The sequence below is a fragment of the Drosophila pseudoobscura genome, chromosome 4, assembly GCF_009870125.1.
Source record: "Drosophila pseudoobscura strain MV-25-SWS-2005 chromosome 4, UCI_Dpse_MV25, whole genome shotgun sequence".
NCBI classification, from domain to species: domain Eukaryota; kingdom Metazoa; phylum Arthropoda; class Insecta; order Diptera; family Drosophilidae; genus Drosophila; species Drosophila pseudoobscura.
In genome coordinates, this window is record NC_046681.1 from 18,212,062 (window position 1) to 18,236,653 (window position 24,592).

Below are 24,592 nucleotides of genomic sequence, written 5' to 3' on the forward strand. Positions count from 1 at the left end.
TATATTTTGCGAGGGTCAGACGGTATATTTTCTTTTCTCAAATCCGCAAGTTTAAAACAAATTGGTAAGTTTATGTTCTTAAGTTATTTATTCTTGCGTTCAGATGTATATTGTTTTCAACAAATACTTAGTTTAAACCTGTTTCATTCAAACAAAACAAATGCTGCTTGGTGATCAAATACTAATCGTTTTCCTCTCCCCCAGTTCCAGCTTCCACTACGCCATCACGCCGTTCTAACGGTGCTTCGGAACTGGCGCGAGAGTGTTTCCAATATGGAAAATAGTAAAAAAAAAGTGCGACGCAGTTCGGTCGATGCAATGAATCCTCTTCTCTTCTGTACAAATGGAGCATGGGTGATCAGTCTTATGGGCCAGACATCTGGTGTGGTGCAGATCCAGCTGCAGTCGCCGACGCCATCTTGCTTTAGATCTTGAGGCAGCTGCGGTGGCCGCCATTGCGGGCGTAGACCTCCTCGAAGGCGTGGATCAGCTCGTCCATGCCCTTCAGCAGGCCCTCCTCGCGGTTGCCGGACGTCCAGGCGCTGCGATGGTTCACACTCATATGCGCCGGCAGCTGGCGGCATTTGGCAAAGTCAATCAGCCACGCTCCGACCCGCTCATCGTCGTACACAATGAATATGCTGGAGCCAACGATCTCGTGGCGATTGAAGAAGGCGGACTGCTCGACGACCAGGCGCATGTGCTTCAGGCGCTTCAGCAGTTCCTTCTGCACGGACTTGCGGGCGGCCAGGAACTGCTCGATGGTCTGCGAGATCTGTTCGCTGCTGCGGCAGGTCTTCAAATCCTTGACGGGAGGACGACCGCGCAGGCGGAGGGCTTCGATGCGGAAGCCCTTGGTGTGCGAGGAGGAGAGCGACTCGCGGAACAGCATATAGCGCAGCTTGGTGATGGCTCGCGCCTCGTGCTCGGCCGCCGTCGGTGCGCTGGCATCCACGGCAAGCATTTTCTGGTACAAGTCCGGCCGGAGCGTGGCATTGCTCACCTCCGACTCGAGGAAGGTGCGGCAGCCCATCTTGATGTCCATCACGCAGGGATCCTTGAAGCCGGCCAACAGGTCCTGTAGCTCGATGTAGTGCTGCGACTGCATCTCCCGCATACCGAAGTACGCGGGAACAATCTGCGCCGTCTGTGGCTCCTGGCAGATCATGCGGTAGGCATGCACCTCGCTGTCATCGATGCCCACGATGCGCTTCCGCACAATTCCCGTCGACGTGGGCACAATGCTCTCTGGATGGCCGGACAACTGCATCCAGCCCTGGGGCTTGGTCTGCTGCTGCTGGAGGAGATGCGGAGTGGCGGGGGCGCTCAGTTCCAGGGCATTCTGCAAAAGATTAGAAGAAAGAGGAAAGAATCGGTAAGTGGAAAAAATTCATTGATAAAGTCTCGATATCAGCTCGGCCGCTCTGTCCACTGTCCGGCTGCGATTCGAACTGGTTCTGTCTGTTTCTGTTTCTCACTCTCTCTTCCATCATTATGGTATGCTCATGATTATAAATAATCAAACAAATTTTATTTACTTGCCTCGGAGGGAGCCACGCCCCGGCCCTCGTAAACGCGAAATTTATGCGACCCGACAAGCAATCGTACATTGTGCGAGGTTGCAAGCAGGAAACAGAATAAGCAGAAGCAGAAGCGTTTAATCGTCGAATTGTCGAATCGCAGCCATGTGGAAAGTTTCGCCCTGCTCCTTTATGGGTGTTTATGGGAAATGCAATGTACTTACAATGGCCAAGAACTTGAGCAGTGACATCTGTGGGGTCTGCTGAGCGGGAGCCTGTGTCTGTGTCTTGGTCTGTGCCTGGACCTGGACCTGAGCCGCTCTTTGTAGACTCAAATAGTCGGCCAAGTTGTCGCAGTTCTCGTAGGGAATCCGCTGCAATCAAACGGAAAGATAGAGGATGCGATGGTTAGAAGAGCTGTGGATATGATTCACTCAAGTCTTAATTATTTATTCAATCAGAATGCAGGCGAAATATTTCGATCGTTTTGTTTGTGTATGGCTTTTGGTTTATGGGACGCCGTGTGTGGTTTACGACACTGCCGTGTTCCTAATGAGGCACTTAGTATGCAAAGATCGTTGTTGTTTCTGTTGCCGTTGCTGCTAGCCTATGCGAATTGAGCCATAAGCATTGGCCATAACAAATAACAATCTGTCCGAGTAGAAGGCGATCGGATAGACGGACATACAGACAGACGGACTGACAGACCGGACCACAGACCCCCATACGAGTAGAAAAGTCGCCCCATCACCTCTCTACGCCTTGATTAATTAACAAATTAAGGTAATGCGCTCGGAACTCGTTTGTATCGCAGCATCTTATATAGCTTTGGCTTCTGCCTTTGGCGCTATCTATCCACTATTATCGTATCGCTTAAGTGTTCAGATAAGGCTGCGTATTTCTGCGGCAGTCGGTTCTTGGGTTCCTTCTCTTGGGTTAACAGCACTCCGCTCCCCATCCCCACGATTGTCACTGAGATTCCGATCTTTACGTAAGTCCAGTAAGCAGCAACAAGAAACTCGGTAAATTTGCATATGTGGCACAAATTCGTCACGCGTGCGATGAGGAGATGGCTACAGTGAACACCCCTTCTCAGGGTCAACGTGTTGCTTATCAGCCTTCTTATCATTTTATGACATGTGTTCCAGAGCCTTAGGCAAATGTTTGATTAGAGATTGAGATATTGCGCAGTCGGACATTAAATTCGGATTAGAGCCCCCTAAGAACATATGTATTTACGTTTATTCTTTGACCTCAACGCTTATATTTCCATGTTCATTATGAGAAAACAAATGTATTAATTAGTCGCTAATAAGATGTCATATATGTTTAAGCGGCAATCAGTAGGGTGGTGGAGATCGATGGGGATCCATATCGAGTTCTATTAACCAATATTCGAGGTACACTCGGGCGTGTCGTCAGCACTGACCTTTGTAGAACGATCCGATCCTAACCGGCGGCCGTTCAATCGTATTACTCGTATGTATATCTATCTATCGATCGATCGATCGATCGACGTATGTAAGTCCGTCCGCTGTTCATTGAGTACTCGTTTTACAACTGCATTTTACAACTGATTCGCGTCGGACAGACGAGTGAGGGGTGTACCCCCCAGAATAGTACATTTTTGCACGTACACCCCTTTGGGGCGACTAGGTTTAATTAGCATTTAAGCTGTAATTTGGTTCTAGTTTTAGTTTTAGTTTTAGTTGGGGAGTGCGTCACGCTATGGGGGGATACACAGCACTAGGAAGACATTTGTATTATTTAACTTTTATCAGCTATTGCATATTTATCATCATCATTATATCATTAATAACCAGAAGATTCCATATGGAAAATGGGAAGGAAAAGCGGTCAGGGAAAAGCATCATCCATCAGATAAACATTGTGACAGTTCCCGCGATTCAAAAAGCGAAACCGCAGAGTGTGCAAAACAATAATTAACTCCAACAGTGATGGCAGATGCCACATCATGGCAGGAGGAGGCAGTGTGGCAGTAAAATTACAGCACTTTTCGCTTGAGTGATTCGGTGCGGATCGGCTCGAACCGATTCGGAGGCGACTGCCCAGACCCTGGGCTATTTTTAGGCTGCCAGACCGATTCACCGATTCAACGATTCAACGATTCACCGACTCAGCGACTCACCGATCCGCCGATTCACCAATCCAATGTTTAGCTAAGCTCACAGTTTAGTAGTGTTTATTTATGACTACTTAACATTTGGAACGTGTTAACGAAACAGAAACAGAAACAAATACAACGGCCACAGAAAACACCAACAAAAAAATGATATAAAAACTTTGCTCAAATCAATTTATGCGCGTGACGTCAAAGCCCCGCTCGGGGGCTGGTGGGGAGTGTTGCGTTAAATTAAACAAAATTATAAAAATCAATCTGCCGAATTTTGACTCGAACTTGAGTTGAAAGTTGAGTTTGTGAGCCAGCGATCGGACTGTTGCTGTTGAGGTCCAGCCTAAGGCCTGAGAGACCCTGAACCTGGGATTCGTGCGTACAACTTGCCCCAAAAAACAGGTTCTCCTCGCGGGGATCGTGCCTCCAGACTCCACAGCAGAGGTGACTCAGGTGCAGCCTTCTCCAGGTGCGGCCGCTACCGCTGCCGCTGCTTTTTGTAGAACACAACCCTGACATTAAAAACACTATGAAAGGAGAAAAACAGTCCTCGAGAAGAACAGTCTGTCTGCAAGAACAGACCTCGTCAGCGAGTGGACTGGATGGGAATGGGAATGGCTCTGAGACTGAGACTGGGATGAGTATTCCGCACCATCGGCATATAGATAGTCGCAGTCGTTTGCTTGGGGTATACATATGTATATTTGCATTGACGTCAATCTACTGAAACGAGGAGGGGTTGAGGAGGGGGGGCACGGCTCGAAGGGAGAGGTAGTGTGTGGAAACCAGTTACGTTAAGACATAACGCAAAAGCCAGGCCATTGGCAGAGGATTAGATCCGTTAGCCATGTCCAGAGGGAACAGCGGACAGAGACACTATCCAACTATCAAAAGCTGTAATTAACTCAAGAATTTTCACACTCTCTCGAGTCTGTAGTCTGCGTCGCAGTTCTGTAAGGAGAGGGCCCAAAGCCAAAGCCGAACCCGAAACCGGATCCGCTATAGAGAACCGTGGAAATGCGTCAATAAGCCTTTCCCTGTAATGCATCGATTGGCCGGACAGCGCTCGTGAATCACAGCCGATACCTGCGAAAGTTCGGCTGGGACCCATAGTGAGGCCCATCATGTGACTAATGCCAATCCCAATTAAAAATTGGCGACAAAAACCAGATCGAAGATGGTGATTGCAATGGAAGATGGCGAAGATTCGGGGGAATAACCGGGTGCTCAAAATAGAAACTGGACTAGATCGAATGAATGACCCAAAGTTGTGGCACAACCTTCGCTGCCGGGCCTTGATCTTAGAGAGTGAACAAATTAAAATTAAAGCTGGCAAAAATTAACCAATGATAGCTCTGCGAGGCTTGTGGCCGGTGGACTGTGGCCTCAGGCCGAATTTGAATCTGAGGCAAAGTGTGTGTGTGGGCCGCTGCACTTGAGGACTGTTTGAGGAGAGAAGTAGTGTCGAGTGCTGGCGATACACTGTGAGAAATGTGGCGAGTCAATAAACCCAGATGACATAACAAGGAAAACGGATTGCGAATAAACAAAACGCTTTACAGACAGACAGAAAGACAGTTAGCTGTTGCACTCGAAATTTGAGGGCGAGAGAACTGCACAGCGAGAAACGTGTCGTAGAATGAGTGGACTTCCTGTCGAAATGCCAAAAGAGGGATCTCCGAAGCCCGAAGCCCGAAGCCCGAAGCCCGAACCTCAACGAATCAATTGTCTTTAATGAAATGAAATGAAATGAATCGATTCGTTTGTACATGTAGCCCATGTGACCGAATGGACGCCTCATCCAAGCCACAGCCATAGCCATGTCTGATGTGTGATGTGTGCTGTATGCTGTATGCTGTGTCTTGGGTCTGCTCTCATAACCGGCAATGTCCGGCTCTGGTCTCTTGTTGTTGGCTCATGTTGCTTGTCTTTAATTAGCGCAGACTCGTTGCTGTATGCAAATTGACGTTACGTGGATTATCGGACCCCTTTTCGACCCACAGACAGACCCACGAGTGCTAAACGTAGTACGAGTACGGGTGTACTGCCGCTGCAGATCTGCTCGAGATATGAGTATTGTTTACAGGCCGCATTCCTGGCCAAGGCCTGAAGGTGCTGAAGTTGCTAAGGGGTATGGGGTGACTGGGTGGGTAGGCCCCACAGTTGTTTCAACAACAAACAAAACTCCCCGCAGACGTCATTCCTGGACCCATAACCATACCTCGGTCATGAGTATACATATATATGTGTATCTCTCTCTTTTTCGGCCACTTTCTCTGGAGTGTTGCTTTCTACGCGGATGTGGACGGACAAGACAATCCTCCACCATCGCCATTGACGTCACTGTCGGTTGGTTTGTCTTTTGTGGTACCAATATTACAAGCTTTCTTTTGTCGGGCACTCACCTCATGGTTGTTATTGTTGTTGCGACCAACAGATTTCGATTGCTTCTGCTGCTGCTGCTGCTGCTGCTGCTCCACATCCAACACGATGTGTGCATTGTGCTGCTTGGAGCTGGCGCCCGTGTCCAAGGCAATTAATTTCCACAGCTGCTTCAGGCCGATGTTGTCGATGCATGAGAAGCGCAATTTCGACTCATTCGACCAGGCCATCGTGGAGCGGCTGGCGGAGGAGGGTTTCGGTGGCTTCGATACCTTTGCGGCAGCTGTCGACTGTTGCTGGTGTGTTGTTGCTGCTGCTGGAGGCCGCTGGAGCACCGTTGAAGTCATAGTCATTCAGTCGGAGTTATCGCCTCACGTCTCACGAGAGTTTGCACAACGAATGATATTTTTGTCACTGGGTTTGCTTTTGCCTTGTGGCGTTTTGCTTTTCGCCTTTTCAATTTATGATTTGGATTCTCGTATTTTCACGCTTTATGCCTCCATACACTTTGGCATTCTGCTCGTTTTTCTATACTTCTATATTTCTATTTCTCAACTGCATTCTCATTTCAATTGATTTTCACGCTCCATTTGCATTGGAAACTTTATCTTTATCTAACTTTGTTTTTGCATTGCTTGCTGTTTGCTGCTTTATCTTTATCTTTGTGGCCCGTTGGGAGTCTTTTTTCTGCGATCGCGCGACGACGACAACGACTGCCGTAGAAATCAGAGAAGAGCTTGCGTTCGCTGGTGGAGCTCTGGGTGGCGACTAACTGGTTTCGCCATCTGGCATCCAGTTTTGTACTCTGACGAGTCGCACTCGTCGTCGAGCGAGTACTCGGCATTGTTGGGAGCCGAGCGGCTCTCTCGGCGCGGATCGGAGAGCGTGGGCAACAGAGAAGCTTTTCGGATCGTTCGGAATAGAACGAGAGGCATAAAGAGACAGAGAGAGAGAGAGAGAGAGAGTGAGCCCAACACCCTCGGGAGAGAGGAGCTGGGAAGATAGTGCTGGCTAACAGAAAAGGAATCTTTAAGGACCATATTCAACGATCTACATCGGATCTGAAGATCCCTTTCCCTAAGAGGGGGATCTATTATTTAAAAGTTCCCTGAATGTCATAGAATGTAATCTTTAGCATCGCAATACCCCATGAAATCTATATTTAGATGAAAAAATTCCAAATTGAATCGTGTTGTGAAAAGAATTTGCAATTAGATGATGGCGATAGGAAAGTGATCCCTAAATTGGATTCCCTACGTAGTCAACATGGAATTATCAATTAGATTGGGATCTATTCTACGCAATCGACTGGGGAATCGAGAGGGCTCGTCGAAAAGCGGTCACAACAAATGTCTTGTTTGTTTAGAAATTCGCATTACCACAGAAAGGGAAAACGAAAAACAACTAGAGCTGAATATATTGTCAGAGTGGAATTCATGAAATCCTAGAGCAAAACAACACCCAATGGTCGATGCGATGCGCAAAAGAATCTTCAGAGAAGAGTCTTCCAGAAGGACAATCGAAACAGAACAGACAGATCGAACGATCTCGTGGCGCCATCTAAGGTCAGACATTGAACCGTCTGCCTCCTCCGCTTCTTTGGGATCTCTTTTGGATCTCTCTTTTATCTGAGCTGTTGTTGAACTTCTGCGAGAAGAGATTCCCGGACTTATCTGCAATGCTAATGCCATGCCATGCCAGCAACTGCGCAACGTCTTGGGGTCTTTCGGGGATTATGCAAACTGTCGCCAAAAAGCTGCGCCAATTTCTGCAGATCCTTCGCCATTCCATCCGCGGGGTTCATGGCCAATGGCCAACACAGAGACTGAGACAGAGACGGAGAAAAAGAGAGTGAGTGCAATATGCGCATATTTTAGTTTGGCGCGATGTCGATGCTGTCGATCGAGACGAGATGCGTGCGTCAGTCTGACATACAAACCTCGAGTTCGAGTTCGAGTTGCAGTCTAGAGTCGTCTCTCCTTCTGGCTTGAAGAGAGACTCCCCAGAGACTACGTCAGAGCCCCAGACGACAGTTTGTCAGCCGTCTGTCTGTCTGACAGTCTGTCAGTCAGTCAGTTGTGTGTCCCATTGTAATGCAAACCCCAAAATGGTAATGACTTGTCATCGGACTTGGGTTTGGCTTCGGGTTCGCGGGAAACTGTCTCTCGAAATGCATTGAACCTGGCTGCCTCTGGTGTCTGCAGGCAACGTGGCGTACGGGTCGATAATTTTTAACGAGGCACGTGACCACTTGCCACCTCAAACGGCCTCAAGCAAAACAAAACCATCAATTGCAACGATAAATGCTATTCTTGAGCAATTAAAAATAAGTCGACCGGCAGCAGCCGCTCCCCAGTTCTCGCATAATGCAAATGCGAGGCAGAATGAAGTCAGGGCCGGACAGGGGGTCGCTCTATAGACAACCCGCAGTCCGGCCCTTGCTCACTGCATTGCTGGGGCTGCCCATCAATTAAGCTAAATTATCGGCGTCTCACAGCTTCATTCAAATGGCACTTCCCCTCGTCTTTCCAATGTATTCCATGAATAATCATCATCATCATCATCCAGCAGCGGTTGCAGCCCTCTGATGTGATGAGAAAGCCCATGATCAGAAAAGCCCCAGAGCCCCGTCGTAGGCCTGACGTCAAACGTAAAGTTTGCGTGAAATTTCTTTGTTATGGCAAGAGAAGGAAAGAGGATTGGCTTTCTGCACGCCTCAGTGGTCGCAATGGCCACGAGACAAAGACAAAGAAAAAGAAAAAGAGACAAAGATCGAGATCGACAGCACGGGTTTAAGACAAAGAATCTCTCCGGACAACGGACAACGGACCAGCAGGCACTGGCCTCCTCCCATGTGTCGCTCCGGAGACGGACTTTTGTACTCCGTCATTCTGTTGTTGCTGTGTTTTGTTGTGTCACTTTTGCGCTTTCGATTGACGCATTTGAGTGTCACTTGACTTTTTTAATCTCGCGACTTTATCGTAGCTGACTGGCCGGGACGGACTGCCGGACTGGCTCAGAATCGGTTTCGGCTTCGAGTCGCGATCGAATGGTTCGTCATATTTCTGTAACTTAATATTATGCTCCTCAGGGTAGTGCGAGTGCGGAGGCTCCCTCTGAAGCTCTGACGCTTCACTGGCTCCAATTGTGCGGCCTCCTCCTCTACTGACTGTTGGTTTAGATTTCGATCATACTCCACACAGAATATTTGCTTGTTATAATTTTGCCAGCGATCACTCGCCGGCTCGCTCGCTCGCTTTTTAAATTATACTCAATGACTTTCCTGACGTCACAGTATTAAGCTCTCGAGTCAACAAAACGCAAAGCAAAAACAAAAACCACAAAAAAACTATACAGAAAAAACTACAACAAGTGTTCCTCATTAACATGTTCTCCATGAATACGGAATAGTGTGGGAGTGTAGCCGATGATCTTCACGCATACAGCGGCGAGAGAACTGTAGACGAAACACAAAAGAACTGCTGGAAAAGGGCCCTGATGATATGGAAATGCCAGAGGCAAGGAAAAGCTAATGGGATTCATCACAGGAGACCTCTAACTACCACAGATCATTAAATATGGTAACCCTAGAAGAATCTATTGAAAAATTCACATTTTTAAAACAGCTGACTAAAGAATCGCCACCGCATTGAGTCGATAAATGTTTCTTCAATGTCGTACACAGGGCTTCCCTTATCTGCGCTGAACTCTGTTTGAGGTTAATTGTTTAGCTTGTAAGCCACAAGCTAAACCAAGTGTTTACCAGTTCTACTCGTACTCGCACTCATACCCGCAGTCATATCTCGCTCCCAATCGAAATATGTCATCAGTCTGTAGACCGCACTGTGGTTTCCCCACAATGGCAAAAGTCTGGACAGAACACAATCCAAATACCCGGGGGATAAACCCTTAGCTAGCGAGTGGAGCCACTTTTCCAATGAATCCAACGTCACGAGATGGCCGAGAGTCCATTGGAGCATTCTCCAGTTCCAAGACAGGAAACGAAAGCACTCAAATTGTTTGGAAAACTTTCCTTGATATACATAAAAACTGATTAATTGACTGATAATTGTATATATTGTATGGTCTGACATCGACAACGTCACGATCTGAGTGCGCTGAGAGATGCTGACAAATGGGAATGGGGATAACGTTTTCTGATGAAAGATTTCACTCAAGCAATGGGAGTACGTCACAGATGGAGTGTTCCTGGGAATTCGGTAGAGGGGCAAATGCAATCTGCAGAACATCCAAAGAGTGGCTCCCAAGGGGAATCGTTACAAAAACTTACCAGTTCTTCTGCTGATGGAGCACTGGTCACATGGCAACAGACCGAGGCGAATCCCTCTAGGAACGCTCTCATTTGTGAGCTGATAGCAGAGTTTGTTTTGATCACTCCTCTGGGGGCTATCAACCTGCTAATTTGTGCCGACTGTCATTTGGTTTGTGAATGATTTTTCGCAAACTTAAAAATAGTAGTGTCGCCTCCATCCACTCCATACAGTCCATATAGACATGTGAGTGGCGCGAGCCACAGATAGAAGCGTCGCTGTCTCCTATCTCCTGCTGGACACTGAGATCGAACTGGGGGTCACAACCGAAATAAAACGCTCGACTGCCGACTGCCGAGTGTCAGTGCAGGGCAAAAACAGCAATGAAATGGGAAACAGGAGAAACAATTGCTGGCCGAGAACGAGTGTAAAATTAGAACCTCGGCAAGAAACAAACAAACGCAAACGATAATAAATATTTATATGCGTGTAAACAATTTGATTGATTCGAGCCAAACGATCTGAAACGGGGATAAAAACAACGGCTGCCTTCTGTTTTTCTCGCCATCTCGGAGTCGGAATCGGAATCGTAACGAAAGGAATTTCGTTTCTGGAATTGCAATTAAAATCTCCAACCGCAGAACAACAACTAGAAAATCTAAAGAGAGCGTACAGCGTACTGGTACTTTCTTTGGCCGCATTATGTCATCCTCCGTTAATTTCTGGCAAAACAAAGAGCTCGCTCTGTTCGCTCTGTTCTCTCTGATCTCGCAGATCGTTTGAAGTTTGTTTAGCACATGGATTGTGTGTGGATTGGCTTGTTGCTAATTGGGCTGTGATCGGAAATGGTTGCCTTGCCTCACGATCAAATGGCCAGAAAGAAGGGCATCTGGAAGGGGAAACTGGAACGAGGGAGAACTGGAGCCCCGCTCCTTGCATTTCTTTCGGGCAGGAGCAGGAGGCGAGAGATCTACGGACGGAGACGAACGATCGATTTCGAGTGCAAAATCAATTTGCGTCAATTGCAGCTAAAGATTAGCCTCGCTCTAGTTTCGAGCGAATGCGAACGTGCACATAAATCAACGCCTGATAATAAATACACACCACATCACATCGCACACATCGTGGAAGACAAGACAATAAGCTGCTCCCCGGGGGGGCCTCTGCCTGGAAACAAAAAAACAGTGGTTTCATCGCTGGTTCGGCGGATTATCTCTTATCATAAAAAACAATATGAGTTTACACCAATTAATGCCAAAAATAGATCCCTCGGTCGCGTCAGATTGTGGAAGATGACGACTCGGGCAGGGAAGATACAGTTGTTGCACTGACAGCTGGCCTTACCGTTGCGCGTGACGCAAGTTGAACGGCGTACCGTTACGCGGGAGGTTTATTTATAAGCCCACATACCGAAAATAACCCAACGCGCAACAAATTCGCAAGCCTTCGGTCTCAGGCGTTCTCAGGCGAGTGCATCTGCACCAGGGGACCAGGGAATCGTCTCAGATCCAAGCAGCAGAAACGCCTGACTGTCAGCAGCATCTGATTCAGAGCGCCAGTGCAGGGCCAGGCCGGGCCGGCCGGGTCTTATCGGGCCCCGACATCGGAACCATAATTGTGTAATATATTGTCAGACGCGCGAGACGTGCCAGACGCGACACAGAAAGTCTCTCGGGCACGGACACGGGCACGTGGCATGCAAATGAAGGCGTCGGCGAAATGCCCGCTGAATATCATTAGAAAGATTTTGGTCAGCCTTGGCCAAAATTCATATAAAATGAAACAAACCCAAAACCGAAAGCAAAAAAATCCAATTAATTAAATCCATGCGAACTTCAATTCACGGAAAATTTATAGCTCTTACAGTTCCATTGAATTCAAATATTTGCTCGGCCCACAAATCACAATTGCTCGTAAATATTGCGAGAGCAAATATTGGTGCACAAGTTTCGGTCGGTTATGGTTGGATTCTGGCTAAACCCCGGAATCTGTGTGGGAACCGTGCATGTAGATGAGAGGCACAACAGGAAGTTCTAAACTGGGTAAACAGTCAAGCTGTGTGAATTTAGCTGGCTTGTTTAGCTTAGTTGCAGGAGCTACAGGGTGTGCCTATAACTAAAAGTCCCAGCCGTGGGAAATATTTTAGAGCAACATCCTGTAAAGGCAACATCCGGAAGTTCTGATGATGAAATATGTATAGATTCTTTGCAGTATGCTGTCTTTCTGCTGATTCATTCTCTGTAGTCTGTAGTCACAATGCGCTTCCATAATCTAAACATATATATATAATTTCGCGTACACTTTCGCTTCTAATCAAAGGTGAGGAACTCTCAAAATCTGTTGCCTACGAATAAGATCAAAGATCGAATGAAGAGTCTAAACGCTAGGTACGCTTTTCCCACCAATCGTAACTAGTGTGGCCGCTCGCTTATGGGAATATGCCCTAGTGGTTAGAAGGGCACCCTTCAGCTACAAATCTGATAGTTTCCCAATTCTCAATGAGCTTATCACCTTAACAATGTCATTCCCGATGATCTAGACACATTAATTACTTACTCTCGAGTGCGGTGGCGTTTCGCGGTGATAAGGGAAATCGTGAAAATCGAAATAAAACAGATTGGTAATCTGAGGCGACACTCGCGGAATCAGCTGACAAAAATACAAATATAGAAATCAGAAAACCCCAGTCGCAAGTCCAAGTCCAAGGCGTTAGCAGGGTGCACGAGGAGGAGGGACACGGACAATGACATTTGGCATTCCAACAAAAACAGACGCGACCCGAATATAATATTATATCGTAGTTATAGTTGGTTGGAACGGGTGGAGTGGGTGGGTGCCTGTGTGCCTTGCTTAGACCAGATAACAATAAACTCATTAACAAGTCGAGGGGAAAACAATAACAATTACGGTTGTGGGTCAGGCAGCCGAGGAGGAGCGAGAGTGGGAAGTATATTTGTTATAAACAATTTCCTATTCATATTTGAGGAGCTTATCGCCCGAGTGCCTCGGAAGCAAACTTTATGGATAGGCAAATAAATGTGTGGATAATTGTTTTTCTCTATTCTGTTCTGCTCTTTCCAGTTGGGGGCGTGCGATCACAACAACTGATTCAATGCACACACGGAAACCGCGAGGTGAAAGTCCTCCCATGATGTTGTTCTATTGATTGTGGATTTTACAACTTAAGGGCGTGTGACTACCGAACCATTAAGGAACCTACAAACGGTATATATACGGAGTACTCTTCAGGTAAGACCACAAAAGTATACCAAACTCCAGCTAATACTTTCTACCGATTTCAGACATGTCTGCCTTTAAAATAGAGGAGACCCCGCCTCCCCTGTATACGGTTTACTTTGAGGACTATCTCAGGCCAAAAAAGCTACAGACAAAAGCACATCTGCAACATTTTGAGACGAAAGTGGGGAAAATCTCAGCCGTAGCCAGCAGCCTGAAGCGCTTGAAGATACTGCGATGGCACTCTAGGATCATTCAACGATTTCAGCAGCTGCCTCTGCCCAGTTTTCTGGGCTTCCTGCGGGCCCGCAAGGACGATGGCATGTGCAAACGGAAATCTGGCTTCGAGATCTACTGCGAAATGGCCAGCATCCATGGCTTCCATGTGTTTGTCGGGGCCGAGACCTGGCAGCGCATTTTCTGGTGGCTTCTGATTTGTACTGCAGTGATTTTGTCGAACGTTATCCTCCTCACGGCGCCCAAAGAAGCTCCCACCATTCTTTTTATAGACAGCATGATGAAGGCAACCTCAGAGATCCCCTTTCCGGCGGTAACTATATGCAGTTTGAATGGAATTTCCAAGGATAAGCTACAGAAAAGAGCCAAGGAATGGAAAGTGTCAGAGGAAACGCTGCGGAATAGCGTTATGGAGGAGCTATTTCGGACGAACCTCAACTGGTCGCAGCTTCTGGAGGATCTGGCTCCGCCAATCTGTGAACAGATCCGTAGCTGCAAGTGGGAAAATCATCTGGAAAGCTGCCTGGGAGAACTGAAGCCATTCTGGACCTTTGATAATCGTCTCTGCTGCAGCTTTAACCATCAAAAAGAGCTCTACACTTCACAGTTGGGAGTTAGTCTCGTGGTTAAACTTCAAAAAGAGGATTATGCTGCCTCAATAATTGCATCCCATGGCTTTGAGGTTCTCATTCACGAATCCCAAAGCGTACCAGATGCCGCCACCATGAGGATGATGATACCAAGTGATTCAGAGACCCACATAATGGTGCGAGCCTTTTCCACGCGGTTCACAGCGAATCTAGCGGGCCTTCCCATTGAGGACCGACGCTGCTTCCTGCCCGATGAGCATCGTCTGTGGTTCTACTCCGCCTACAGTCTAAGCAACTGCCTTACCGAGTGTCGCAGCAAAAAAATCATTCAGTCTTGCGGCTGTGTTCCGCCCCATGCTCCTGGGGAAAGCACATGGCCCATTTGTGGCCTCCAGCAGGTGGAATGTGTGCGGAAGTATGGCAAGTGAATGATATCTGATACAAAAGTAAGGTTTATTGATTGGTTTTCTATTTACAGATGAAATTAGTGAGCAGATCACGGCAGTGGAGAGGGACTGCAATTGCCTGCCGCCGTGCACATTCCATCGCTATGAATTCGAGAGTGATGTGAGTCTCATAAAGGGATCCAATTCCACGAACGAGGTCCGCTTGAATGTCTACTACGACCTCGCATTTACCGAGGAGCTGCTTTTGGACGTGTACGAGACCTGGCTGGCATTCATAGGCAAGTGTCCAAGGGCATATTCCATTAACGAAACTACCAACAAGACAAGCGCCCCCCGTATTAAAGTGTCATTCATCTATCCATAATGGGCAGGAACCTTTGGCGGCGTCAACGGGCTATTTATGGGCTGCAGTTTCGTGTCGGTCTTCGAGCTAATATTCTTTACGTGTGTGCGCCCCACTTGCAACTGGCTGGCGCGCCAGCAGATACTCTGGCGACGCCGCAGGAAACAAGCAAAAGTGGGTTTGGCTCATTAGCGGTGGGCGGTAATTAAGCGCGAGACTTATTGCCGCAAGCAGCCGCCGCAACAGTCGTCGCACAGAGGTCAAGCCGAAGAGATGGCGTTCAAGAAGCGACGCATCTTCGATCTGCGGCAAGTGCAGGCCGCCCAACAGCTGGCCGCCTCTACCCGCAGTGATCCCGTAAAGCGCTCTAGTCCTGAGAGCCATCAGCCCATCCATCGCTTCCGCCAGCTTGGAGAGTGGTTCAGCGAGAATATGCGCAATTATTGTCAGACCACGTCGCTGCATGGCTTTAGCTACATCACGCGGCAGGACATCAGCCGGAACGAGCGCCTGTTCTGGCTGATTGTCGTCATCCTGTCCATCATCACATCGATTGTGCTGGTCGTCGTCTCGTGGCAGTGGGCCCGCCAGACGCCCACAGTCACGGTCATCGAGAGCTCGCACTTTCCCACCTGGAACATACCCTTTCCCGCCGTAACGATATGCAATTTCAACAAGATATCAAAGCTTAAGGCGATCAACCTGCTACAGCAAATGTGAGAACACATATCGCAGTGGTTTATGAGTGTTTATCCAAAGAACTCTCTTCTTTCCTTAGGCAAGTGCCTGCTGGAGTCAATAGATCGGAGCTGCACAACCTTTTCAATCTCACTCTGTTGCCCGTGGACAATATGATCAGCAATAGTTCGTTGCAGACTTATGACAGGATCCTAAAGCTGAATAATGTTAGCCTCACAACGCTAACGTCTCAGTTGTCGCCGGACTGCATTGACATGATCTCTAGCTGCATCTGGAAGGGCATCAATACGCGCTGCGACAGCCTCTTTCAGCGCATCGAGACGATGGAGGGGCAGTGCTGCAGCTTCAACTATTTCGGAGGGATAACCAACAATTTCCCAGAGTAGGACAGCATCTTCCCCATCCAAGCATCATTTACTAATCCATTCCGATCCCAGAAAAATCGCTTATCAGGTGCCAAAGCGTCCGTACCGAGTCACTGGCTGTGGCTATCCCACGGGTCTGACCGTGCTTCTCAGTCCCATGGCCTCTGATTACTACGGCACCTTCTTCAGCGGCTATGGGTTCCAGCTGATGCTCCACGACGCCTACAACTTTCCCGATGAGAACTCAGAGACCAAGGTCGTGACATCCACGCGCGAGAGCTTTGTGCGAATCAATCCAGAGTCGACCTATGCCACCAACGACATTCGCCGCATGGACTTGTCACTGAGAAACTGCCTGTTCGGAAGCGAGCGGGCGATGCACGGACTGAAGCGTTACTCCTTTATCAACTGCATGTTCGAGTGCAGGGTTAAGATGATCCACAACCTCTGTGGCTGCGTTCCCTCGTATGTCTATAACAATGGTAGCTTCAGGGTATGCGATGTGCTGGATGCCAACTGCATGATACACGGAAAGCGTAAGTGGAAGATGGGGGAATCTCTCCCAGCAATCACCCTCTAATCACTGTTCCTCTTAGGTCTCTTCTCCCATGCCTTGGCCAATCTGAATATGTCGCTGTCAATTGTGCGCGAGACGAGTAGTTTTCCCTGCGGCTGTCTGCCCGATTGCCAGTCGAATCATTACGCCTCGGAGAGCACCATGGGCAGGCTGGATGTCAGCTACTTTGCCAATCGTCCGGGCAGCAGGTAGGTGTTTTATATCCGTGCTTGCAGCCAGATATCATAGATTCATTTGTTGTAGCAACGACACCGACAGGATTCTGTTGCATGTGTTCTTCAGTGACCTCATGAGCACCAGATATCGCACAGACATTTTCCAGAACTGGCTGTCCGCCTTGGGTGAGTGAGCAAGCCCATCCTAAAAGTGACAAAATAATAATAGTCCTCTTTTGACAGCTTCATTCGGCGGATTGTTGGGTCTAATTATGGGCTTTAGCATCGTGACGGCCTTTGAGTTCCTGTACTTCCTGACCTTTCGACCCATATTCAACTACATCAACCGCGATTAAAGAGAGGGCTCTCCCTTCCACCCTCCCACACCGCTGCACACTATCCCACCTCTTGACACGCTTTAATTAGAGCTCTGATTGATTAGCAGCACTCAGAGCCCTCGCATCGCTATAAATTGACTGACTATAAAGATTCGAGCACACTTCAGGCACAACGCATCACGAACATGACTCAAGTGGAGGCCCCCTCCAACTATCTCCGCCTGTTCAAGGAGTTTCTGCGCCAGAGCTCCATCAATGGCCTGCACCCGTTCCTGTACCCCACACCCATCCGATACGCCAAGTGGGTGAGAAAGTGCATCTAAATCGTATAAAAAAACTATCCACCCCTATTTACAGAGCACTCTGGCTGACGCTGATGGCCGCAATAGTGGTGTGGACCCACGTTGTTATCGTCAATCTCACCCTGGAGTACCTAGACCAGCCAACAGAGATCCATATGGCCCCCGATCTGGTGCACGTGGCCAACAGCCCCTTTCCGGCGGTCGGCGTCTGCACCGCCAATAAGATCAGCCAGCGTCTGCTGCGCAGCTATGCCGTCAAACTGTGAGTCCTTTATTGATTCTCTCAGCCTTAGATTTAGTTGAAGTAGCCTAGGTTGTTGACCTCAGCGGCCATGGCCACGATCGAGTCGAGGAGCTCCTCGCTGGCTGGCACAATCTGTGCGGCTGGCAGCTTGAAGCCGGTGATGAGGCTGTTCGAGGAGGGACGCAGCTCGTAGCAGAAGGCCATGCGCACATCCTGGGTACCGTAGGCCCAGTCCACGCTAGCACCGGCCGCTGGATAGATGGCATCGTAGATGTTGCCTCCGGTGTACGTAGTGCCGTAGCGCTTGTTCACGGCGGCAATGGACACGTCGTAGACCTTCCTAAAGTCGGCCACGTTGTCGGGGAGATCTCCGGTGTGTCCGTAGGGATAGAGCAGGTACTGGGAGTAGGCGTGCAGGGAGATGTACAGCTGGATCTTGCCCTTCAGCGAGGCAAGGTAGTTGGACAGGGAAAGAGTCTCGATTTCGGAGAAGGCTGAGGGGCCGGCATAGGTATCGGAGCAGGGGTTGGAGCTGGCGCCCACCTCGTTCCAGTGGAAGGCCCAGTTGCGGTTAGGATCGGCGCCGAAGCAGCTCTGGTAGGGGGTGCGTGTCTTGCGCCACATCCGGTCGGTGGTATGGGTGTAGACGTAGCCGTCGGGGTTGGCGTGGGGCAGGACGTACCAGGTGTAGTTCTCGGCCAGCTGCTTAACAGCCTCCACTTCGGAGGTCAGCAGCTGGTTAATGATGTAGGTGGCCGCCGCGGGGGCGATCCACTCGCGAGCGTGGATGCCGGCCTCCAGGAAAATGCCGGGCTTCTCCTTGCCGCTCTTGGTGATCTTCACGCCCAGAATAGAGCGTCCCTGATAGGTCTTGCCGCCCTCGATAAGGGTAACGACTCCGGGGTTTTCAATGGCCAGGGTCTGCAGCCAGGCGTAGGTGTCGTCCAGCTCGTAGTACTGCGCCCAGTTGTAGGCCTCGCCAGCGCGTCCCTTCATGGCCACCTTCTCGTCGATCTCGTCCATGGTCTTCTGCACGTCGCTGGACTGCAGCAAATACTTGATCTCGGCCTTGCCGAGGATCTCCAGTAGATCGGGCACCTTGTGCGGGGCCACAACCATCTTGACATCGGCTCCCACAATGTGCACTCCGTCCAGGAACAGGATGGAGTCGCTGGAGCTCTCGAGCTGCTTCAGCACGGCCAGCTGCTCGGCATTCTCCGCGTTCGCCTTGTACAGGCGGTAGTTGTCATAGCGGGCGCGCTCGGCGCTGACTCCCGCCAGGGCCACGACGGCCAGGAGGGCCAACAAAAGGGACTTGGTCAGCGACATAGTTGTCGTTGTTTGTATGAGCTCCAAACGGGCGAGATGGTTGCTTTTATAGTCCAGACCAAAAGGCGGCGCCGATAAGAGCCGAATCTAATTTATTGCCCGATAGTGCGCGCTGCGCGAGTGGCTTTGCTTTGTCCATTTCTGTGAGGCAGTAAATATCTCGGGGTAATCTGTGGGTGGCTCTTATCACGGTCTCAGCCCCATCGCATGGTAAATCATTGCATGACGTCCCCGAGAATTCTCAAAGAAATTGCCATTTCACGAGACACAAGTGTCTCAGACCAGTCACTCGAGCTCCCTCTTAGCCTCCTCGTCACAAATAATGAACTAGTTAGTCCAGGGATTTATTTCAACTTGTAACCCTCGATAGAGGCAGCGGCCTTAACCATTTCCACCACCGAATCCGTTGTCTCCTGTCCCGTGGGGATTATCTGTGACGCCGGCAGCCTGAAGCCCGTCCAGAAACTATAGCCCGAGGGTCGCAGCTCGTAGGTGAAGGAATACTTGGTCTTCAGCTCTCCATAGGCCCAGTCCATGCTGGAGCCCGCCGCCGGATAGATGGCGTCGTATACATTCCCTCCCGTGTAGCGGGTGCCAAAGCGCCGCTTCATGCCCCCCAAAGCGGCGGAGAAGATGCGCTCCAGCTGTCGATGATTCTCAGGCAGCGAGGAGGTGTGTCCGTACGGATAGAGCAGCAGCTGGGAGAAGGAGTGCAGCGAGAGGTACATGAACACGGGCTCTGGCAGGGACTTCAGATACTGCGAGAGGCCCTCCGTTTCCGGCTCCGAGAATGCCTTGGGTCCGGCATACGACTCCGAGCAGGGCTCGTCGCTGGCTCCCACCTCGTTCCAGTGGAAGCCCCAGTTCCGATTGGGATCGGTTCCCATGCAGTTCTTCTCCTGCGGACTGCGTGTCTTGCGCCACAAACGATTCTAAATAATGGAAAATAGGGGAAATTAATAGGATTATGCACCGAATTGTGATATTAGAGCCTACCGTGGAATGAGTGTATACATAACCATCCGGATTGGCATGGGGCAGAATGTACCACACGTAGGAGCGGGCAAGGCTCTGGATTTCTGGTTGCTGGGATGTGAGCAATTGATTGGCAAAGTACGTTGCGGTTGCTGGACTGATCCACTCCCTGGCATGCATGCCCGCCTCCAAAAAGATTGCCTGCTGTTCGCCCCTCTCCGCCCCAGCACTGTGGAAGATCCTCAGACCCAGGAGATCCCTGCCCTCGTAGCTGCGGCCAGCGACAAAGACGCTGACGATGCCTGGGTTCTTTTCCACCAGGTTCTGCATCCAGCGATGGGTGTCATTCAGCTCGTGGTACTCCGTCCAGGAGTAGTCATCGCTGCGACGATTCGCATCCGCCACGGGTTCGATATCCAGCGACAGACTGGCCTGGGCATTCGCATCGAGGAGCTCAGGGGAGATATCCAAGCTCTGGAGCAGCTGCAAAAACTCTTCATTGTAGCTGGGAGCTATCAGTGCGTTAATGGCGCCCAGATGGAGATCATTCAGGAATATGACTCTCTCGTTCGTGGCCTCCAATGGCCGTAGACCCTCCAACTGCTCTGCATTCTTTGGCTCCAACCGATAGACACGATGATCCTCAAACGTAAGGCGTTCGCACAGGCACAGGGCCAGCAGAGATAGCGACAGCGACACCAGTAGAACCTTCATTCTGGCACTAATCAAGGAATGGCCCCAGACTAGGCCTTTTATACTCCATCATCATTTCGCGTCTTGCATACTAATTTCCCTTTTCTCCACTCCCACTTCGTTTAGTTATCATCACCAGGAAAAGTCCAAATCCAACGACGAGTCTACGCTGCAGAGGGTGGCCCTAGATGTGGACGATATGGCCGAACGCCTGCTGGTGCTGGCGCAGTTCTATCTGAATCCCCTGGACACCCCGCAGCTGGACGAGGCGCAGCTGCAGCGGCTCCACTGGCTGCTCTCCAGCTACCACAACGACACTGGCTACTCGGTTCGTGATATATTGCGTCAACTGTCGCCAGACTGTGGCGAATTGATAATCCGAGGCATTGTCTACGGCTCCCCTGTGAACACCAGCCAAATGTTTGTCAAGCGACCGACTTCATCGAATGTGTGCTGCATATTTAACTATCGCCGACCCAGCTATTCCCAAATTGCGTGAGTGAATCCTACCACCCATGGAGGAGATGAAAGACTAATCGAATTACCAATTACAGGCACATACGAGCGGAGGATAATGCCGAGATGGGGGCCCAGCCAAAGGTGGTGTTTGAGTCCAATTCCATTTTGAACAGCGTGCAGTTTGTGCTGCAGGACACACCAGAGGATGATCAGACCAACACTTTCATGACCAACAATGCGTTTCAGGTGAGGAAGAGCGTGATTCCTTACCCTCCGATCATTGCATAATCTTAGTATTTCTTTCCTTAAAGCTGACAATCTTCCCGCAGGAGGATTATGCCACCGTTCAGTCCACTACTTTGGGAGAAATACTCGTTGATCACAACACCATTGTCGAGATTCCCATTCAGCCCACGTTCTTCAGCTCCAGCGAAGGAGTGCGCACCGTCTCGCCGGAAGCTCGTCGCTGCTACTTTCCCGAGGAGGGGAGGAAGCTCATCAACCAGTAGGCTCCACACACCATCTACCCTTTGTACCATCCACTAATAATCGTATTATAGATCGTATTACTCGATTGACGAGTGCCTGCTGCTGTGTCGCAGCAAAAGCATGATGGATCACTGCGGCTGCGTCTCCCCGCCTATGATTGGCAGCTCCACAGACCTAAAATACTGCAGCCTGCCCGATCTGCCCTGCCTGACCAAGTGGAAGAGCATCTGGTATGGTTACGACGAGTTCGCGTATCTGCAGGAGGGCGAGAGCCAGGCGGCCCAAGGACAATGCACCCACTGCCTGCCCACCTGCAATGGAGTGAGTTTCCGCATCACAAGCAATGTGGCGCCCATGCGCCTCAACTACAATGGCACCGGCTACCGTACGGGTCTACTGTGAGTCCTTCCTTTCCGGCTGTCTCTATCTGTTGCTAAATTTGTTGTTAAATTTCAGAAAAGGGCTGACCAACGAGCGACCCTTGGCTGTCATCAAGTTCTTCTTCAAGTTGCGCTTTGCACAGGCCACCAAATCGGAGCTGGTCAGCACTTGGGTGGTGCTCCTTAGTGAGTATTCCATCTCTACAGACATTCAGGGAATCCATTTCTTTATAGTTTTCCCTTGCAGATCGCTTTGGGGGCATCCTCTCGCTTATGTACGGCTTTAGCATAGTTAGCTACATCGAGATATTCTATTACCTCACGGGCAAGTGGTTCGTCTACATCTGCAGAGCATTTACCAAGAGGCAACCACCACGACCAGTCAGAGGAAACAACAGCCTCTACTGGGATGAGTTGATGCCCAAGGGATTAGGATTAAGGGTGCCCAATTAGCACGTGGAAGAACGAACGCACTCTCCTCGGATGTATGCTGAGCATAAATACTCTTTATTTTGAAATCGCTTTGAAATACGCTCACAAATGATCAACAATAGAATGGACTTATATCAAAAATGTATATAATGCAAACTCCACCGCTTGACGCCCACTCACTCGCACGCACGCTCTAATAGTCGTCGCCGCGGGATACGATCTCCTTGCAAGTGGGACGCAGCATGATAGTATGCTCGTACTGGGCCGTGTAGCAGCCCTTGATGTCGCACAATGGCGGATAGGCTTCCACAATACCCTTGTCGCATAGATCCTTGAGAGCCATCTGGTACTTGGTGGCGCCAGCGCGATCCAGCCAGCGCTTGCAGAAGGCCAGAGTGCCAAAGTTCTTGTTGATTGTGCCCAGAAGCTGCTTGGAAGACTGAAGACGCAAAGGCACGTACGGAAGATCAAAGTTCTTCATGTAATGCGAGCAGTCCATGTCGTCGTGCACCAGGCCTCGGCCCGTGGATCCAAACGTTTCGATGGCATAGAACTCATCCTCCTCCATGCGCGTGGACTCGCCGCCCTTCACAATGGGAACAGTTTTGCCAGCATGAATGCCTATGGAAAGGATAAAAATAAGATTGGGGTGAGTGGAGCTACTTCTCATACATATTTATATGGATTTAAGCTTACGGTACGGGCTAATGGAGTGTCCGTTCAGATTACGTATGGCCTTGATGGGGTACGTCTTGCCATCCAGCTCGACTTCGTATGATTCCATCACCTCTTGAATGGCAGCCCCGATATCACATAGACGCACGTCAATGCCGGCCTCCTTGATGCCGGTGTTGGTGGCCTCCTTGACGGCCTGCAGCAGCTTGTCGTACTTGTTGTTGAAGGTCAGGGTGAAGGCACAGTCGATGATGCGGCCCTTGATGTGGGTGCCAAAATCAATCTTGCACACGTCGTCATACTGCAGGACCGTGGGGTCGCCTGCATTGGGGGTGTAGTGGGCCGCACAATGGTTGAGGGAACAGCCAGTGGGGAAGGCCAGACCAGCGTCGAGGCCGTTCTCGCCGATAAGACGACGGGCCGTGTTCTCCAGCTCCTCGCAGATCTGGATCATGGTCATGCCGGGCTTGATGAAGCGCTGCATGTATTGACGCGTCTGGCGATGGGCCTCGGCTGCCTGGCGCAGCTCCTGGTAGATTTCGGTGTTCATGCGGTCCAGGGCACGCTTCTCCTCCGAGGTGAGGCGATCCTTGGCAGTGCGATCATCCGGCAAGTCCTTGGGCGTGGGATGCTCCACGATCTCGCCCTCGGGAAACACGCCAGAGGGGAAAAGCTTTGCAATCGGTATGGTCGGGGGCTCCGTCTGGCCGTTACCGGCTTTCTTCCCCTTATTGTTCTTCTTCTTTGCCGCCGGCTGGGCCGAGGCGGCGGCAGCGGTTTTTTTCTCGCCGTTTGTGGTCTCTGCATCTGCATCTGGGGTAACTTCATCGCTGCCACCCTCAACTGCCTTCTTTGCTGCGGCCTCTGTGGAAGGGGTTGTGAAAGTTGAGGCGTGTACGGGTGCGGGGCAATTGCAATTATTGCATTTTTGCGCTGAGGTCACTCACCTTGTCGCAGTTTCTTGTTGTTCGGCTTTGGCTTTTTCTGTTTCTTCGCATCCTCGCCGGTAGCACCGTTTTCGGTGATGGCCGCCTCCACGTTCAGTGCTTCGGTTGCGGACATTGTTTAACGCAAATTGATGAATTTAACGAAAATCTAATCAGTGCGATTGCTGCCGATGGCGATGAAGAAAGAACAAAAACACGAGGTACTACCGCCAGTGCTGGCTAACGATCTTGTTCACAGTCACGAAGTATTTTTAAAAAACGGGCACGGTTTTTGTGGTACCTAATAATGCGGTTCCTATGTTTCTCGGTTTACGAATTATATATAATTTAATTGACGTTGCGACACGAGAAAACTGATAAAATATGCTTTCTGCCTGTCTAATACTATTGATGTGAACTATTTTGGTGCGAC

General features: G+C 49.8%; 8 protein-coding genes across 13 annotated transcripts in view; 4 read left to right on the forward strand and 4 right to left on the reverse strand.

The window, feature by feature from the left end:
• Positions 1 to 69: 69 nt before the first annotated feature.
• Positions 70 to 11,385, reverse strand: IP3K1 (inositol-trisphosphate 3-kinase-like protein). 2 transcript variants are annotated; one of them, XM_015180251.2, is made up of 3 exons: positions 10,328 to 11,385; positions 1,745 to 1,894; positions 70 to 1,342 (listed from the first exon to the last, which is right to left on the reverse strand). In XM_015180251.2, exons 1-3 carry the CDS (start codon positions 10,397 to 10,399, stop codon positions 425 to 427), a joined length of 1,140 nt encoding a protein of 379 aa, XP_015035737.1. In that variant the 5' UTR covers positions 10,400 to 11,385; the 3' UTR covers positions 70 to 424. The 2 variants fall into 2 exon arrangements, with proteins under 2 accessions (XP_015035737.1, XP_001356352.3); XM_001356316.4 differs by lacking the exon at positions 10,328 to 11,385 and adding an exon at positions 6,060 to 6,907.
• On the forward strand, positions 1,286 to 15,338 carry ppk11 (pickpocket 11). Of its 2 annotated transcripts, XM_002132484.3 has the most exons (5): positions 1,286 to 1,375; positions 13,389 to 13,556; positions 13,610 to 14,791; positions 14,850 to 15,056; positions 15,150 to 15,338. In XM_002132484.3, the coding sequence occupies exons 3-5, from the start codon at positions 13,612 to 13,614 to the stop codon at positions 15,311 to 15,313; spliced, it is 1,551 nt and encodes a 516-aa protein (XP_002132520.3). In that variant the 5' UTR covers positions 1,286 to 1,375; positions 13,389 to 13,556; positions 13,610 to 13,611; the 3' UTR covers positions 15,314 to 15,338. The 2 variants fall into 2 exon arrangements, with proteins under 2 accessions (XP_002132520.3, XP_033235223.1); XM_033379332.1 differs by lacking the exon at positions 15,150 to 15,338 and having other exon boundaries at positions 13,610 to 14,786; positions 14,850 to 14,933.
• A 25-nt stretch (positions 15,339 to 15,363) lies between these two features.
• On the forward strand, positions 15,364 to 17,303 carry ppk16 (pickpocket 16). Its single transcript, XM_002132485.3, has 6 exons — positions 15,364 to 15,837; positions 15,900 to 16,202; positions 16,258 to 16,721; positions 16,782 to 16,950; positions 17,006 to 17,103; positions 17,161 to 17,303. Exons 1-6 carry the CDS (start codon positions 15,395 to 15,397, stop codon positions 17,271 to 17,273), a joined length of 1,590 nt encoding a protein of 529 aa, XP_002132521.2. The 5' UTR covers positions 15,364 to 15,394; the 3' UTR covers positions 17,274 to 17,303.
• A 111-nt stretch (positions 17,304 to 17,414) lies between these two features.
• On the forward strand, positions 17,415 to 22,710 carry ppk18 (pickpocket 18). Of its 3 annotated transcripts, none has more exons than XM_001356318.4 (8): positions 17,415 to 17,556; positions 17,613 to 17,819; positions 20,925 to 21,293; positions 21,353 to 21,503; positions 21,569 to 21,762; positions 21,818 to 22,144; positions 22,203 to 22,312; positions 22,374 to 22,710. In XM_001356318.4, exons 1-8 carry the CDS (start codon positions 17,441 to 17,443, stop codon positions 22,577 to 22,579), a joined length of 1,680 nt encoding a protein of 559 aa, XP_001356354.4. In that variant the 5' UTR covers positions 17,415 to 17,440; the 3' UTR covers positions 22,580 to 22,710. The 3 variants fall into 3 exon arrangements, with proteins under 3 accessions (XP_001356354.4, XP_015035739.2, XP_015035738.2); XM_015180253.2 differs by having other exon boundaries at positions 21,587 to 21,762; XM_015180252.2 differs by having other exon boundaries at positions 22,361 to 22,557.
• Positions 17,806 to 19,159, reverse strand: LOC4817137 (zinc carboxypeptidase A 1). Its single transcript, XM_001356320.4, has one exon. The coding sequence runs from the start codon at positions 19,128 to 19,130 to the stop codon at positions 17,853 to 17,855; it is 1,278 nt and encodes a 425-aa protein (XP_001356356.2). The 5' UTR covers positions 19,131 to 19,159; the 3' UTR covers positions 17,806 to 17,852.
• LOC4817350 (zinc carboxypeptidase A 1) lies at positions 19,451 to 20,931 on the reverse strand. The gene is made up of 2 exons (XM_001356321.4): positions 20,127 to 20,931; positions 19,451 to 20,062 (listed from the first exon to the last, which is right to left on the reverse strand). The coding sequence occupies exons 1-2, from the start codon at positions 20,817 to 20,819 to the stop codon at positions 19,475 to 19,477; spliced, it is 1,281 nt and encodes a 426-aa protein (XP_001356357.2). The 5' UTR covers positions 20,820 to 20,931; the 3' UTR covers positions 19,451 to 19,474.
• Positions 22,606 to 24,480, reverse strand: und (methionyl aminopeptidase und). The gene is made up of 3 exons (XM_001356322.4): positions 24,181 to 24,480; positions 23,255 to 24,097; positions 22,606 to 23,179 (listed from the first exon to the last, which is right to left on the reverse strand). Exons 1-3 carry the CDS (start codon positions 24,293 to 24,295, stop codon positions 22,752 to 22,754), a joined length of 1,386 nt encoding a protein of 461 aa, XP_001356358.2. The 5' UTR covers positions 24,296 to 24,480; the 3' UTR covers positions 22,606 to 22,751.
• Positions 23,080 to 24,592, forward strand: part of Nckx30C (solute carrier family 24 member Nckx30C) — a 51,445-nt gene continuing 49,932 nt past the window's right edge. The window contains exon 1 of one of the 2 annotated variants that reach the window (XM_033379331.1): positions 23,080 to 23,207. The gene's annotated coding sequence lies outside the window, so the exon portion shown is untranslated. The remainder of the gene's footprint in view (positions 23,208 to 24,592) is intronic. The other variant, XM_033379318.1, reaches the window with a different exon arrangement.